This window comes from Ipomoea nil, unplaced genomic scaffold (genome assembly GCF_001879475.1).
Source record: "Ipomoea nil cultivar Tokyo-kokei standard unplaced genomic scaffold, Asagao_1.1 scaffold0900, whole genome shotgun sequence".
In the NCBI taxonomy this organism is placed as follows: domain Eukaryota; kingdom Viridiplantae; phylum Streptophyta; class Magnoliopsida; order Solanales; family Convolvulaceae; genus Ipomoea; species Ipomoea nil.
Window position 1 is genome coordinate 1,565,883 of NW_017617328.1, and position 18,736 is coordinate 1,584,618.

At 34.3% G+C, this 18,736-nt stretch overlaps 2 protein-coding genes across 4 annotated transcripts; both read left to right on the plus strand.

The window, feature by feature from the left end:
- Positions 1–7,811: 7,811 nt before the first annotated feature.
- On the plus strand, positions 7,812–10,501 carry LOC109179343. The gene is made up of 2 exons (XM_019328848.1): positions 7,812–9,200; positions 9,998–10,501. The coding sequence occupies exons 1-2, from the start codon at positions 7,812–7,814 to the stop codon at positions 10,499–10,501; spliced, it is 1,893 nt and encodes a 630-aa protein (XP_019184393.1).
- Positions 10,502–17,082: 6,581 nt separating this feature from the next.
- On the plus strand, positions 17,083–17,847 carry LOC109179360. Of its 3 annotated transcripts, none has more exons than XM_019328861.1 (2): positions 17,083–17,617; positions 17,648–17,847. In XM_019328861.1, the coding sequence occupies exons 1-2, from the start codon at positions 17,264–17,266 to the stop codon at positions 17,780–17,782; spliced, it is 489 nt and encodes a 162-aa protein (XP_019184406.1). In that variant the 5' UTR covers positions 17,083–17,263; the 3' UTR covers positions 17,783–17,847. The 3 variants fall into 3 exon arrangements, with proteins under 3 accessions (XP_019184406.1, XP_019184405.1, XP_019184403.1); XM_019328860.1 differs by having other exon boundaries at positions 17,084–17,620; positions 17,651–17,847; XM_019328858.1 differs by having other exon boundaries at positions 17,085–17,623; positions 17,654–17,847.
- The last annotated feature ends 889 nt before the right edge of the window (positions 17,848–18,736 follow it).

Below are 18,736 nucleotides of genomic sequence, written 5' to 3' on the forward strand. Positions count from 1 at the left end.
TCTAATAAAAAATAAAAATAAAAAATAAAATAAAATAAAATAAAAAAACTTTCTTTTTGACATTTTTGGGTGGTAAAAGATCAAAAAATTTCTTGTAATTGGTTATAGTTAAGGAAGGAAAATTATGCAACTATTAGGGTGAGAATTTCTACAATGTCAATATGTAGATGATCATACCGGGCAAGGAAGAGAAAGTCTTATATGAAACGGCCTCACGTGAAACACACGCGTAATGAGCTAATGGATGAGAATTTAATTAAAAAAGATGAAAACAAGGATTTCGAAAGGAGAAGTGCAGAAAATAGAAATAGAAAGAGTTGTGCTAAGGTGGTTAAAAACTTAAATGTCTTCACCACTTGAAACAAGCTAAGCTAGCTAGCTAGGCAATAAGCCTATAAAAGGTGATCTAATAGTTGAGCTGCTGCGTGCACAGAATTTTTTTAGTGGGCTGATCTCTTCAATGTAATTTACAGATTATTATACAGGAATGAGATTTATCAGTGCACATTTTAAATACAATAGACAAACTTGTGTCATAACTCATATGTGTGAGTTTTCAATACAAAACGTGTGACATAGTAGCCAACTTTGCATGTTGATCCAAATATTATAATAAGATTACTATTTCTTACCTTCTAAATTATCAACTCGTATATAATATATTTCACAATTAGAGGAACTGATAGTGATAAATTGTGTCTTTTTTAAATTACTGGGGACAGTATTAGTGGTTTGTTAAAAATATATATATATATTGTTTGATAAATGAGATGTTTACTATTACCTAGTAGCGTGTAAAGTAACATGAATATATTATTTTATTTATTTAATTATTCTTAAATTAATATTTTTATTTTTAGAATTAAAAGTTAAATTTTAAAAATTATCATCATCATGGTGATGGCAAATTATTGTGTGGACTATGGTCCACCCAATGTTATGTGGACCATAACAAAAAATACATTTTTAATATACTAAATGTATATTATTTTTGTACTATATGTACATTATACAATATAATGTACACTCAGTACAAAAATAATGTACATTCTCTGAATACAATGTACATTATTTTTGTATTGAATGTACATTATTTTTGTACTAAATGTACATTATTTTACAGTATAGAAAATATGGTCCATACAACTTGTGTGAACTATGGTCCACACAATAATGATTGTATTGTGATTATTAAAACTAGTATTTTCACCCGTGCGATGCACGGAATGGAATTGTTGTAATATACTAAGAATATTTAAATCGATATATAATTATTTAAGAGTTAATTTCACCAGAGGTCGCTTATAGGATTTCTATTACCATCATTAATTATCCCTAATCTACCATAATTAAATAATTTAACCAATTATAAAGAGAGATTATTAAAAAATGCACGGGACAATTTTTTAATTAAAAAAATTTAAAAATTCATTAATAAAACATAAAGTTCTTATAGTTTTTTCTTAGAAACTATTTAATAACGCATTTTTTTGAGAAATTGGTGGGCCAAACCGCCTACGGCAGTTTGCAGTGGATATATCTCGAAAAAATACACAATTTCAAAAAAACATTTGTCCAAAACGGACAACTGAGTCAAAACTTATGCATTGCCGAACTTTTGACACTTCACAGCTTTTACCCAGAATTATTGTACGAATGGAAAGTATAAATAAATATATTTTATTGGGAAGAGAGATTTTTTAGGAATTGGGCGGGAAGTTAAAATTTCAGGATTTTGTTTTTATATATAGTATAGATTAGATGTGCAAAGAGAATTGTATTACACTATTTTATAATTTTAGTATAGAATTTTAACCCAGAATTATTGTACGAATGGAAAAGTAGAAATCAATATATTTTATTGGGAAGAGAGATTTTTTAGGAATTGGGCGGGAAGTTAAAATTTCAGGATTTTGTTTTTATATATATAGTATAGATTAGATGTGCAGAGAGAATTGTATTACACTATTTTATAATTTTAGAATAGAATTTTTACCCAGAATTATTGTACGAATGGGAAAGAAGAAATCAATATATTTTATTGGGAAGAGAGATTTTTTAGAAATTGGGCGGGAAGTTAAAATTTCAAGATTTTGTTTTGTATATATAGTATAGATTAGATGTGCAAAGAGAATTGTATTACACTATTTTAGAATTTTAGAATAGAATTTTTACCAAAAATTATTGTACGAATGGGAAAGTAGAAATCAATATATTTTATTGGGAAAAGAGATTTTTTAGGAATTGGGCGGGAAGTTAAAATTTCAGGATTTTGTTTTTATATATAGTATAGATTAAACGTGCAAAGAGAATTGTATTACACTATTTTAAAATTTTATAATAGAATTTTTACCCAGAATTATTGTACGAATGAGAAAGTAAAAATCAATATATTTTATTGGGAAGAGAGATTTTTTAGGAATTGGGCGGAAAGTTAAATTTTCAGGATTTTGTTTTTATATATAGTATAGATTAGATGTGCAAAGAGAATTGTATTTCACTATTTTATAATTTTAGAATAGAATTTTTACCCAGAATTATTGTACGAATGGGAAAGTAGAAATCAATATATTTTATTGGGAAGAGAGATTTTTTAGGAATTGGGCGGGAAGTTAAAATTTCAGGATTTTGTTTTTATACATAGTATAGATTAGATGTGCAAAGACAATTGTATTACACTATTTTATAAATTTAGAATAAAATTTTTACCCAGAATTATTGTACGAATGGAAAAGTAGAAATCAATACATTTTATTGGGAAGAGAGATTTTTTAGGATTTGGGCAGTAAGTTAAAATTTCAGAATTTTGTTTTTATATATAGTATAGATTAGATGTGCAAAGAGAATTGTATTACACAATTTTATAATATTAGAATATAATATTTACCTTGAATTATTGTACGAATGAGAAAGTAGAAATCAATATATTTTACTGGGAAGAGAGATTTTTTAGGAATTAGGAGGAAAGTTAAAATTTCAGGATTTTGTTTTTATGTATAGTATAGAAGTATAGATTAGATGTGCAAAGAGAATTGTATTACACTATTTTATAAATTAAGAATAGACTTTTTACCCAGAATCTCTATTATAAAATAGCAATAAGAAGTAGTAAATGATCAATTGGCAAAAGTTCCCGCTCAAAGAAAGAAGATTCTAGACAATGGTATATTATGATTCAGTCTTTTAATATCTCTATAAAACAATTACTTGGTACTAACAAATAGCAAAAAAAAAAAAACAAAACAAAAAACAAATAGTAATAAATGCATACTATGGCATACAACAGGCGTGTGATTTACGTGAAGGAATTAATGCATTTAATTCTATACATTCTATACATAATCTCAATATTCAAAACATTGTTGGCTGTTCATTGAACCTGCAGAATTCGAAACGTTAGCAGTATTAAATTTTTTAACAGTATACAAAACACAATTCAAATTATAACGAGATTCAAGATCTTGGGAATTAAAATGTATTAATTGTTTACAGCTTTTGAAACACACTAGCTTTTCACAACTACTTTTATCCATTACTCCAGTATAAATATCAACAAATACATTGTGAATTTTAACTACAAAATATTCAATCAGCAGAGATCATAGTGAATATTGTTGGAGGAATTACCAGAGAGATCAAGGGAGACGAAAAGGTTGTCAGGAATATATTTACAAAGGATTAGAACCTGAGAGGGAGTAACCAAAGAGATCTAGACATGGGAGAGAGCAGCAGAGTTGGTAGGGAGGGAACCCGGGAAGGACGTTACCGGTAGTTGAATGGAAGCTGTGGAGTTATTAGAAAAACGACCACACGTTCAGAGAAAGAGCAGCTTTGACACCTTAGTAAGCAGCTTCTATTCTATAAATACATATATACAAGTTGTTTTCTGAATGATATCTTTCTTTCTTTGTTGTGTTATGTTCGATAGATTATAAACAATGTGCGCAGTTGGTGTCCCGATTTGCGTGCGGTGCGGCACCTGCAGCCACCTGTGCAGGTGCAAGGTGGTAGGGCCGACGCTGGGATTCTTGGCGTTCGCGGCGGCGGCTGGTGTAGTGACCAGTGGGGGTGGAAGGAGAAGAAGATGGTGTGGAAGGTGATTCTCGATTCATTGTGACTGCGAGATAACGTATACAGAAAATCGAGAAGCTTTAGGAATGCAATGGAAGAGAAAAAGAGGGAGCATGAAGTTGAAGTGATTGAAGTGTGTAGTGGTTAGCGTTGAAGTCAACTATATTAGCCCAAAGAAAAATACCTTATATAAGGGAAAGAGTTAGTAAAAGCAAGGTATGTAATTTTCATGATCATTGGATATATATATATATATATAATTGTATAAATGATCTCTGCATGCATTGTGTGCAGGTAACTACGGAGAAAATATAAGCATAAATGTTTGTATTTATATTAGTATTGTATTTACTTTCATGCATCTTTTTAAATTTATTTTGTTGAAGCTCTTGCTATATATATATATACATATATATATATATATATATATATATATATATATATATATATATATATATATATATCCTCTAATATAAAATAGCCATAAGAAGCAGTAAATGTCTTTTGGACAAAAGTTTTCGCACAACGCAAAACGGCACCGTACAGCTGTGGTAGTCGAATTTGTTTTTTTGCCTTTAAAAAAAAAAAACTTTGCTTAAAGAATTTTAAGACGGTAGAAATGTGAGAGGAAAGAGTATTAATTGCAGTCCTAGATTAATAGCCGCAACATGTTTGTTTAGAAAAACGAATCGATCCAATCGATTTTCGAATCGACGACAACATTTAAGACTGGGAATTAATATAGATGCAGAACTCTTACATGTACGCACAACTAAAGCATATATAATACATGTATAATTATCCTATACAAACAAACGATAACCCAGAAATTTCTTTGATCTTTAGCGTTCTCTTCGGGTTTGTACGACCTGGCTCTCAAAAATAGAAGTGTTATCAAGGTAATTAAGGGTAGTACGCCAATATGTAGTGATGGAAAAGAGAGGTAAAGAATTTGTATTGATGAAGAGGTACGTGTCCTTCTACATTATTCTGCATATATAATCAAGTAATTTTTGCTTACTGTATATATCAAAATAAAAGCAAATGTTATGTTTTTTGTGTGCAGGGCACTATGATACATGCTCATACTAAAACCGCATGTAGAACAAAAGGCTTATGGTGTGAAAAATTTCTTTGTCATTTACTAACTTTTATACCTACAAAATAGCCTGCACCCAAACATGTATAAAAAATTAAATTCTGAAAAGTTTTCATTGGCATATGTACTCTCTAAGGCCTTTCCCATTTTGAAAGGTAACCCACCATATTAGAAAGAGCTTTTTCGTAAGATTTGTTAGATCAGTTTTTTGTTTACATACTCTATTTATTGGTAACTATACTTTTAGCTACGTTTTTGTTTAATATTAATATTAGTATTTTATAAATGTGATTGGTCGTGGAAAAAGGTTGGTGTTCTGTCACAAGGATAAAAACATGATTCCTTGACCAGGAACATTGTTCATACACTGTTTCGGCATGAACCACTTTGAGACATTTAATATTTATTTTTGAAAAACAAATATGCCTAATGGCACAGTTTACTTGGTGTAGCTCACTGATGAATTGTGAGCTGAAAAACTAATTAATTTGGGCCTACTCACATATATGTGGGCATGATATAAAAACTGTTTAGTTGCTTGAATTGATTTGTTGTAATATGTTAGATATATAAGTGGCTAATCATTCTTATGTAAATAAAATAACGTTTCAATTATTATTTAACAATAATTAAACAAATACAGTTTATAAATAAAAGTGTGTACGTTTATTTTGATTTTTAAAACACTTAAATCATTAGTATATTATTTTTATTTTTAGAGAATGACAATTCTTTTGTGCTTTAACTACAAATGTGGTGTAGTATGAAATATTTAATAATTTGTAATTTTCAATCAATGGTTAATAAATTTTGACATGCATTATTAGTAAATAATACGGAGTAACTTTACGAAACACTGGATAAGTCATATCTGTGCATCGCACGGGTACAATACTAGTTATTATACGAATGGGAAACTAGAAATTAATATATTTTATTGGGAAGAGAGATTTTTTAGGAATTGGGCGGGAAGTTAAAATTTCAGGATTTTGTTTTTATATATAGTATAGATTTACATCCCATTCATTATAATTAGATGGACTCTAAACGATTGGGCCAATGGACTTACAAGATGTTACTGGGCCTATCAATTACATGTTTTTAATAGCCCAAATGTTATATGTTTAGCCCATGATTCATAATTAATTTTGTATAAAAAAAATGACTTAACCAAATATATTTAAATATTTTAGATAATTTTGTTAAGTTAGAAAATTCAAATGTTTTTCAATTTGAAAGTTTGAAAATATTTGAGTTCAGTTTGAAAACTGATTAAAATTTTAACAAAGCTTAGCAACCGTGTCCACCTTACAAGGTGGACATGGTTCTAAAACTGTTCATAATTATGAATATATAGTTCAAAAATTATGAACATATAGTTCTATAATTATGAATATAGAGTTGTGAACATAATTATGAACATAGAGTTCTGTAATTATGAATATAGAGATTCAATAATTGTGAATATGAAGTTCAAAAATTATGAATATATAGCTTTACAATTATGAACATATAGTTCAGTAATTATGAATATAGGGTATTGTAATTGTGAATATAGAGTTCAATAATTATGAATATGAAAATTAAAAATTAAGAATACATTGATTTATAATTATAAATATATAGTTCAATAATTATGAACATAGACACGAGTCCACAATATAACGATTGCGCGTGAATAAGCTTATTTTTATTTTTACTTTTTACTTCTTCTTTTTTCTGTCAAAATTTTTTTTCTTTTCTTTTCTTTTTTTCTCCATTTTTCATCTTCTCTATTTCTCCTCAAAAACCACCAAAAATCATCATAATTGAGGATGCTCTTAGAAAACTTTTGATTGCTTTATGTATATACTCATTAACTCTCAATTATTTGTTTTCACTTCATTTAATTTCTTCTAAACTTCAAGAGACTCTATTTAAAGAGTTGAAATATCAAAATTTTAAATACGCTTTAAATATATTTCTTGGTGGTCTACATGATGGTATGTGTCCAAAGGTTGTATCTTGTTCTTTTACGATACATGTCATTATTTACAGTTTTTTAAAACTTATCTTGATGAATGTAGCTAATAACTCTTTTTTTTTTTTTCATTAAGACATTCTTTCCTCATATTGAACTCTTTCATATGTAATTCATTTTGGTAGACCTTGAATAGTTGAATGTGATGCCCTATGAATGTTTATAGTACCCTGACTTAGACAATTTTTTTAATATTTCAACTGTTGTTGGATGACAAAACATCCCTGAGAAGATCACAATACATGAATTACAAGGTTTGCAATTGGCTAGTACTTTTATTGAGCCAATTTGATAGATCTGTTGGACGTGTTGTGTTCTTCTGTTGGGAAGTTCTATCATAGTGTCGTTTCATTAAAAATAGGGGTCTTGTCTAATAGTTTAATTTGGACTTATTAAGGATATATGAGGCTCACATTTGTTATCTATGTTTTGTTATATTTTAGCTCCTGTTGAATAGGTGTATGATAGGTTAGTTGTTGTAACTTCCTACAATCTTTCCTCCTCTGTACACTATTTATAGCTGCCTGAGATTGCAGTGATTAATTCATTCAGTTCTATAAACTCTATATGGTATCAAGAGCCTGAAATCTCCTACGACAGAATTTTTTTTTTTTCTAATCAATGGTTTTCACCAACACTAATGAGATCATCAGCCTGAATGTTCCCACTCACTTTCCTATTAAACTCACCACCACCAACTTCCCAGTTTGGCGCCGGCAGGTTCATGCCACCCTCGTTGGTCTCAATCTCCTGGGCTACGTTGAAGGTTCCACCAACGAACCGGCTAAATTCTCGGACGATGTTCAATCCGTCCCCAATCCTGAACACTTAATTTGGTACCGTCAAGACCAAATTATTGTTAGTGCACTTCTAGGAAGCTGTACTGATACAATCCAGCCACTCATCTCGTCGGCCACAACGGCTCATGATGCGTGGCAAGGCCTTGTTGCAGGTTATGCTAATACTTCCCGAGGACGGATTATCTCCCTCAAGGCAAAGCTAACCAGAAACCCGAGAGGCTCTCGGTCCATTTCAACATATCTTAATGATATGCGAGCCATAGCGGACGATCTTGCCTTGGCTCAGTGTCCGGTGTCTGATGAAGACTTGCTCGTGTATATCCTGAATCAGCTAGGAGAGGAGTACAACTCCATTATTTCTGCAGTTCGTGTTCGTGAGAAACCCCTTTCATTGGGTGAGTTAGCCGATGTCTTAACTGATCATAAACGTCAGTTGAAGGACGCAGATGATTCCCGCCAGCTGCTATTGGCAACTGTTAATGCCATTCAGCGGACCTCGTCTCCTCGGAACAACCGGCAACGAAATACCACTCGTACTATCCGTACCAACACAAGCAACCACGACTCCAACCGGTCGACTTGGCAACAAGGGGGGACTACTCGGCCAGCTGTTATCTGTAAGTTCTGTAACTTCGCAGGTCATGAAACAAAGGTGTGCCGAAAGCTTGCTAGGTTCCTAAAAGAGCATAATGTCCTCACCGCACAGACTTCGTCTGCGGTCCAGTCCTCGCCGGCATCTCCACCCTGGCGGTTTGACAGCGGTGCGTTGCATCACGCCACCTCGAATCTCGCATCACTACAAACACTCTCCGAGTACAGTGGGCCTGATGAGGTTCGCCTGGGTGACGGTAATTCCCTTCAAATTTCTCATATTGGTCGGTCTGCTATTCCTACTCCGTCTTCTGTCCTTGCCTTAGAGAATGTTTTGCATGTCCCTCAGTTACACACTAACTTGGTTTCCATATCTAAACTCTGTCAGACTAATCACGTCTCTGTCGAATTTTTTGGCTCCCATTTTCTTGTTAAGGACCTTCGAACCGAGACTGCGCTGCTGAAAGGAGTGAACAGTAATGGTGTATACTATGGACCAGTTGCTCCGCACCCAACTGTTCATGCTACACAGTTGTCGTGTCTATCTCAGTGGCACCAACAGCTTGGCCATCCGTCCAATAAGGTGTTGCAACTTGTGTTGCAACGCTGTAATGTTCCAGTTTCTATGTCGTCTCTACAACGATTCTATTGTCCGTCCTGCAACATACATAAAAGTCATAAATTGCCGTTCGCAAAAAATACTTTAGTCAGTACTAAACCTCTGCAATTAATCTACACTGATGTGTGGGGGCCAACTGAAAAATCCATTGACGAATTCCGCTATTATGTAATCTTTGTAGATCATTTTTCAAAATAAATTTGGCTATATCCCATGAAGCGCAAGTCGGATGTGTTTTCTGTATTTACTCAGTTCAAAAAATTAGTGGAAAAATTTCTTGGCCTTTCGATTATTTCCGTTTATTCAGACAATGGGGGGAGTTTATAAAACTTGTACCATTTCTAAATGATCATGGTATTTCTCATTTCACTACCCCACCACACACTCCTGAGCATAATGGTGTTGCAGAGCGACGGCACAGGCATGTCGTCGAAACCGGCTTGTCTCTTCTTCACTCCGCGTCTTTGCCATCCTCATACTGGACCTACGCCTTTCAGACAGCCGTATATCTTATTAACCGGCTCCCTACTCCAATTTTAGGTAATCAATCTCCATTTTATGTCTTGTTCCAACAATTGCCTAATTATGCCAAGTTACAACCCTTTGGTTGCCTGTGTTTTCCCTGGTTGCGTCCCTATAACACCAAGAAACTACAACCAAAGTCACGTCCATGTATTTTCCTTGGCTACTCGAACACCCAATTTGGTTATAAATGTCTAGATTTTGGTTCGAATCGTATTAATGTATCTAGGCATGTTAGATTTGTGCCCCATGTGTTTCCTTATAACGATTTGCAGAAGTCATCTAACAGCTTACCCTCTGCTTCTAATGATTCAGAATCACGTCATATTTTGTGCAAGTCATCTCCTTTGACTACACAGGTGGAACCCGTGGGTGTTCCAACACTAGCTCCAACTCCAGTTCCAACACCTGTTCCAACACCGGTTCCAACACCAGTTCCAACTCCAGTTCCAACACCAGTTCCAACACCATCACCGTCAGCTGCGTCCAATTCGTCTTCTCCTACTGTCTCAGAAAATGGCCAACATGCATCCCAATCCGTGTCTGACTCACAACCTGTCTCCACCTCCGAAACGTCTCAACCGTTGAATAATGTTCGTCGTTTCACTCGGGAGCGTCGTCCTAATCCTAGGTATTCTGATTACGTTATTAACCACATCACTTCCCATCCCTTGCCTCCTGCTTTAGAACCTTCTACCGTCGCCCAGACTCTTAAAGACGCTCGGTGGAGGAAAGCAATGGATGAGGAGTTTGAAGCGCTGCAACGTAACAACACGTAGCAACTGGTTCCCCGAGGAGCGGCGGATCCGATTGGCTGCAAATGGGTCTTTCGTGTTAAGCGCAAATCGGATGGGTCGGTTGATCGCTTTAAAGCGCGACTTGTCGCTAAGGGATTCCTGCAGACTGCTGGTCGGGATTATTTTGAGACGTATAGTCCGGTTATGAGACCGGTCACGGTCCGTATCGTGCTGACCATTGCTTTGAGTAATAACTTGGGTCTGCGCCAGCTAGATATCAATAATGCGTTCCTTAATGGAACATTGCATGAGGAGGTTTTTATGGAGCAGCCTCCCAGATTTGTTGATCCGTCCTTTCCAGCTCATGTATGCAAACTGACCAAAGCCTTATATGGTCTTAAGCAGGCTCCCAGGGCTTGGTACTTGGAACTTTCTCAGTTCTTGTTGCGTTGTGGGTTTTTGAAGTCACAGGCAGATGCGTCTTTGTTTGTTTATTCTGCTAATGATATTATTGTTTATTTCCTGGTGTATGTCGATGATATTATACTAACAGGAAACAATGTTGTATGGCTTGATCAATTTGTTGGCGTGTTGTCTGCTCAGTTTGCTCTTAAGGATCTTGGTCCCTTGCATCATTTCCTGGGTATTGAGGTGGTTCCAACACCGGGTGGTGTGTTCCTGTCTCAGAGTCAGTATATCACGGATATTCTGGTCCGGTTCAAGATGGATGGTGCAAAGGCTGTTTCAACACCGCTGGCTACCTCGGACAAACTGCTTCCTAAGCAATCTGGTGTAGTACCAGTTGATGTCACTCAGTTTCGGCGTCTCCTTGGCTTGTTGCAGTATCTTGTCATCACTAGGCCAGATGTGTCCTATGCGGTCAATCGACTTTCGCAGTTCATGCACGCACCTACGGAGTTGCACTGGCAGGCTGCTAGACGGTTGCTGCGTTATCTAAAGGGAACAGTTTGTCATGGTTTGTTCCTTCGTACCGGGTAGCCACTTATGCTGAATGTGTATACAGATGCTAATTGGGGAGGCTGCACCACTGATGGCCGTTCCACTACTGTGTACTTAGTATATCTTGGTTCCAATCTCATTTCTTGGAAATCTGCTCGCCAGAAATCTGTGTCGCGGTCGTCTACGGAGTCTGAATACCGAGCCTGGCGAATGCTGCTGCTGAAGTCCTGTGGATTAAAAATTTGCTTTGTGAGCTCCGGTTGCAACTAATGGAATCTCCGGTCCTGTTCTGTGACAATCTTAGTGCGACATACGTGTGCAAGAACCCCGTGTTCCATTCCCGTATGAAGCATCTAGCGCTTGATTACTTCTTTGTCCGTGACTTAGTAGCTAATGGCTCACTGGTGGTTCGGCATATCCCTTCGTCCGCTCAGCTTGCTGACTTCCTTACCAAACCGTTGGGCAAGGCCGTGTTTCTTCGGTTTCGGTCCAAGATTGGAGTCTCTGATGGGTCCTCAATCTTGCGGGGGCATATTAAGGATATATGAGGCTCACATTTGTTATCTATGTTTTGTTATATTTTAGCTCCTGTTGAATAGGTGTATGATAGGTTAGTTGTTGTACCTTCCTACTATCTTTCCTCCTCTGTACACTATTTATAGCTGCCTGAGATTGCAGTGGTTAATTCATTCAGTTCTATAAACTCTATAGGATTTTCATTGTTTTTGTTTCAAGATGCAATCTAAATATAATAGATTAAACTACAAAGGCAAAGACAATAATAGAGAGACAATAACATAGGGAGCTAGAGAGAGAGAATTTTTTAATATTTAAATTTTGGTATAATGATAGAGATTTTTATTTATAAAGGTAAGAAACATAATAAGACATATGAAAGATGAAGATAGAAGTCTAGAAAATCTAAAAAAATCTCTATAACTAAGGTAATTGAGTTCAAATCCATTTGGACTTAAAAGTTATTGTATTCTATGACAAAAATAAAAAATGTAATTAAATTTTTTTTTGTCCAAATATAATGCATAAAAATTTAACAAAAAAAGAATACAATTCAAAAGTTAATTTAAAAGTGTCATTTTTCGTTCATATTTAAATACAAAATTATTCACCAAAATTTCAATGTCACTTTTTTCTAAAATTTTATTTTCAATTAAAATTAAAACCAATCTATGAATTCAACAACAACAACAACAACAACAACAACAACAACAAAAATAGTAATAAAAAAAATAAAAATATCAAGTATAAAAAATAATAGATCATATCTAAAATATTTTTAAAAAAATAAAAATAAAAATTGGGGGTCCTGTGCGATCGCCCTTGCCAGACATGGCCAAGACCGACCCTGTTAAATCTATCAATAGATCTATCAAGATCTGCTAGAATCAATAATACGATGTAAGTGTTAGGATCATCAAGATGACTTCCGCTGAAATATAAATTTGCGGCACAATAATTTGTTGTTTATGAGATTTTCTAAATAGGATCTGCTAGATAAATCAAACGAATAAACTAAGTCCTATTTTGCCCTTTACAAATTCTCCTATCAAACACAATACATGCAATAGAAATTTTGTGATTCTAAAATCCTTAACTCTACATGTTGAGCATATAGTCATTAATGTGCAATCCAACTATCAGCTTGGGCTTTTTAGTTGAGATGGAGCATATGTTTTAATTTGGTATCAGAGTCAGACCAAAGGTCACACCGCCAACTATCAGCTTAGGCGCTTAGGATTTTAGCTGAGATGGAGCATATGCTTCAATTCTACACATTATAAACATCATTAAAATCTAAAGAATATTTTATATATATGTATATATAGAGAGGGGGCTATGGATCATGTGAGAACACTTTTCATATATGAGAGAAATAAAAAATAATCTGAACTTTACATATGTAAAAATTCGAAGGATCTTATCAAATTTTTAAAAGAAAAAAAAAAAAAAAAAAAAAAAAAAAAAAAAAAGACACCGTGACAATTTTGTAATTAACATCAACTTCGTTGTGCAAACTTAACACTTAAATATGCAAATCTGGTAAATTGTATAAAATCAATGAAAAGACTAAATTTTAAATGGTTACACCTTAAGCAGTAAAAAGTGAATCACTGGACCAAATAAAATCAAAACTTCAGTTATAAAACTCCAAAATCGAAAACTTAATTGCAATGTACTTCGCATTTTTACAAGTGTAAACTTTTAATACTAAATATGCAAAATGTTAACACTAAATGTGCAAAATGTTAATACTAAATGTGTCATAGCGTTTGCATAATAATGTTGGTGATAATTACGAAAATGTCGCCGCATTTAAAAAAAAAAAAATCTAATTTCGTGCGTTCAAATTTTCCAGATGTATATAAAGTTGTAATTAGTTCTTAGTTTTCTTCTACGGACTTGTTCTCACACACACACACACACACACACACACACACACACACACACACACACACACACACACACACACACACACACACACACACACACACACACACACACACACACACACACACACACATATATATATATATATATATATATATATATATATATATATATATATGTTCATATGAGAACTTATATTAACATGTGAACTTGAGAACTAATCTGGCCCTTTATTTAGATTAGTGAACGGTGCATGTTACGTATAACACAATACAACGCGTAATGCACTAAAGAGTGCAAACACAATACACACACGTTGTGCACCGCGTCTTGGGTTGATTTTTTTCGTACACTATGTTTTGGGCTGTTGGTTGATACAACATTAAGAATGTGCACAGGTTCTCAGGTTCACACAATAAGATGGGTTTTCACCTCAACATAAACATATATATCGGATACAATTGATATTATCATTAATGGACACTCTGATTTTTCTCTATAACTTAGTTCCCAATATGATCTTTCTAGCTGCCGGTCGAGATGATACATAGATGGGCCCTTTTACTTCAATTCCCGGAAGAAGAAACCAAATGTGTCTTCATCATTAGCTTGCGAAGGTTCCTAGCCTTGAGTTGTGACTTTGTTGCCTCACTAAAACACTACATACGTTTTCAAATCATACTCTTCTCCCTTTATGCACCAACCTCTAATTTTAGGCAAAGACAAGACTTTTATGCATGTCTTGCTGATTTTGACTTGGGTCATGTGTTTTTTTAATTTTTTTCCTACCAATTTAATATATATATTATCAATCTTCTGTCGGGTGTCAATCAATAATATAATTAATTTAGAATAATGCTATAATTACTCTCACTTTCTACTCCATTTTTTAGTTCTTTGCTGATATATCATATTGATAAAAAAAAAAAAAAAAAAAATGAATATCTTCGCTCAACAGAATTTGAATATGTGGTCATGTTTTATCAATTAATCAACTAGAATTATACATCGAGACTAATTCTGATTGTATCGAGTAGAACTTTAAAGGCAACTCAATAAATAATAAATAAATAAAAATGAATAGCAGAATTTAAGGTGGGTACGATGGATGTTTTTGGTCACTTTCCAAATTCCGAGATAAGAGTCAATGCACATGATGATTGTACAAAATGAACTTGGAAAATTTCTAACTATCTTTGTATCCGTTGGCATGTTCCCCGTTCACTGCGGCGATTGATTGGATCCCCTAATTCTCATCATCTTCACCCCACACATGAATTCAAGACTTGAGATTATGGAATAACATACATCAATTTTTATTTCCAACTTTCAACTTTGTAGACTTGTAACTGTATTAACAATTATCTTATGTACTCTTTCATACTATTGAACTAATCAACAAGTTTTTAGATATCTCAATGTTTATGAATTGGCCAAATTTAATTCAGAACGTCTCGAATACTCACTTTCACACAAATTTCACCAAGTTTCGAATGAGGATATTTAAGATGTTTTGAACTAAATTTGATTAATTTGAAAAAAAAAACTAGAGATTAGAAGTGGTTAAACTGATTATCGAGAAGTAAAACTGGTACTATGCCAAGGACATTGTGGTCTAATGGCACCAAGTTGCTTTCTCATATAAGAGATTATGAGTTCGAGCCTCAGTAGATGCGGTATTAACTCTTTGTGCTTCAGTAGGTTAAAAAAGTAGTTATGAACAGATACTGCATTGTAACAGAGTCAGTAACACTCAAAAAAAAATGGTACTATAACTGCCATATGTGATATAAAAGTAGTAACTTTCTTAAATCGCTATGATTAAAAAGTAGTAAACTTTTGCATAAAGTTATTTGTTTAAAGAAAAAAAAAAAAAAAAACTACAAATTTGACCTCCCTCCCCCATCTACCGGGTTGACCTGTGTTGCTGTCCGCACGAGCTAGCTCAATGGTTCAGTAGACAGTACTTGAGAGAAGAGACAAGGTTTGTATCACGACGGCAGCAGTGTGGGGATTATGCTCAAAGTGGACATATCCGCGCACGAGTCACCATAATTTACATTTTTCCAGATACTCTGTCAGGCCGAGATGTAGGGGGCTTTGGGGTTGGGGATTTAGCCTTATGAGAGAAGGGCTTTGGGGTTGGGAATTTTTCCAGATACTCTGTCAGGCCGAGATGTAGGGGGCTTTGGGGTTGGGGATTATGCTCAAAGTGTTGCTTCTTGTTGTTACAAAAGGAGTGATTTATATTATTCCAAATACTCCTTTAATCTTTTATCCATGTATAAAAAATGTTAAGAATTTGAAACTCAAATATAAAATATGTTTAGAATTTGAAACTCAAATATAAAAGAGATAATGATTATTAAAAGTAGTAGTTGAATGAGATTAATTAAGCAACCTAAGTGGGTCTCTTTTTCTTCTCTATTGCTTCAGTCTTCTGGAAAATTAGTAGACCCCTTCTGTAATCCACACACTACTTAATTAGCTGGACAGTGTCAACTAATGACCTAAGTAGCTACAAAAACTTAGATATACACATGCAAATGATTGATTGGAATTGAAACTCCCAATGCACACCTCATCAACCGATTCAAAATAATTTCATAAGTCTTACTTTGCTAGCAACAGCAGAGTACACAATTGAGCATGCACGAGAACCTGTAGGCCCGTTGAAGCACATCCCGCAATTTACCTTATTTGTCAATCGTTAGAGCAAGAACGATGAAGGAGCCTTAAGTTTGGGTTCCAAATTAAACTTATTAAATAATTGACTGGAAGCCTTTAGTGCATTGGTCTAGTGGATGAAAAGTCTCCCTCAAGACTTACTTCTACCAATCTCCAGAACAATGACTACGAGAACCTGTAAACCAGTTAAGATACCAATCTCCGAAGCAAGAGCGATAAAGGAGCCTTCAGTGCATTGATCTAGTGGATGAAAAGTCTCACTCCAGACTTGCTTCTAGCAACAGGTCGGGTGGGACCGGGATTCGCTTCTTGCCATAAACATTAGGGGTCTGGGTTAAGCTGCGCTCATTATACGCAAAAGGGATGTAGTACAACAAAATCAGCTCATTTAAGACTTGCTTTCAGTGATAATGCATGTGAGAATTTGAGGGGTAACGAAGTCATCAAGAAATTTGGATTATAAAAATAAAATAAAATAAAAAATTGATTGGAAAATTGGGGTCAGCTCTAGCCCCACCAAACAAGGCCAAAACATGTGTTGGGACCCACTCCCTCTACATACATTCTATCCTTGAAATAATATATATAGTTGCATTTGTTGAACTAAAAAACATTTCTCAAATGCAAACTTAAACCACAGCACCCATCACCACTACACCTTCCACACCAAACATCATCTATCTATCCATCCATCCATCCATCCATCTATCCATCTCCCATTCTTCAATTCATTCAATTCCCCATACAATAATGGCCAAGGATGATGACCAAGACTTCAGCTTCCCAGCCACCGTGGAAACTCCACCGCCGCCGCGTTTTCTTGAACCGCCGCCGATTTGGTGGCGGACCTCGGCGGCCTCCCACCGTGAGAGCCCGAAGAAAGAAGAAGATGATGATGTAGATCTAGATAGCTTCTGCTACTTCTCTTCATTGTCAAAGGAGGCCACTATTCATGCCCAAAGAAGGAGCTTTTCTTGCATAGAAGGAAGAACAAAGAGGAGAGATGAAGAAGAAGAAGAAGATGATGATGATGGGGAAGAAGAAGAAGAGGAGAAGATGGATATGTTATGGGAGGATTTCAATGAAGAGTACAAGAGAAGTAGAGATTTGTGTGGAGGTGGGAATAAGAAGATGGAATTGAAATTTGTGCAGTCATTGAAGCTCACCAAAGCTGTGAAGAGGCCAAGAATGGTGGTTGTCATGAAGGTGTTGAAGAAGGTTTTCTTGCTTCATCATTCTCACCATTCAATATTCAAGAAACATCCATAATCTTGTTGTGTTAATTATTAGTTTGTCTTCTTTTGATTCTAATGCACATAATTTTTGTTTTTTTATCCAAAAATTCCAACCTAAACCTTCAATTACCCCCTACCCTTTTCCCTCCCTCCACTATAAGAAAAATCAAATTTACCACTAAAAATGATGGTCGAGTAAGTAAAACATGACTCTCGTACTTAAATATTACAAGTTCAATTATTGTCAATACTTTTTCAGTCAAGCCCATTGCACAGAATTTTCTTAGTAGGGTTTGCATCATTTTGTGGTTTGGGAAAATCAAATTTACCACTAAAAAGGGATGGTCGAGTAAGTAAAACATGACTCTCGTACCTAAATATTACAAGTTCGATTATTGTCAATACTCAAAGTCAAGCCCATTGCACAGAGTTTTCTTAGTAGGGTTTGCATCATCTTGTGGTTTGGAAATTATTACACATATAAACAGGATTTATCTAGTGCACAACTTCAAGTAGTGTGCGGATTTTTCTTGTCATTTAAAAAAAAAAATTATATTTACCAATAAAAAATTTGTAAGTAAATTAGAAATTCATATTTAATTTACCAATAGATTTTTGTAGGTAAAAAATATTAAAATATGTAATTATTTACTTTAAAAAAAAAAAACAATTTAATTTCGTTGTTAAATCGGTAGATATTTTTTTTGTTTTGTTATAGTGGTCCCTTACTTTCTTTTGGAGGTAGGAAGATGGGATTGATAAATGACAATTATACTCAATGCACTACGCTACTGAAGAGGTTCTTGATGTATAAGTCGTCTTAAAATTTATAGGGAGTGTTTAGTAAATAATTGTTAGCTGATACCTGTTAGTTGATTGGGTTAGTGGGTTTGACTAATTAATATTATTAGCTTATTTTTAAAAAAAAAAGTGTTTGGTAAATTAGTTATTAGTTGATAGCTGATTATATGCAAAATGATTTTCTCAA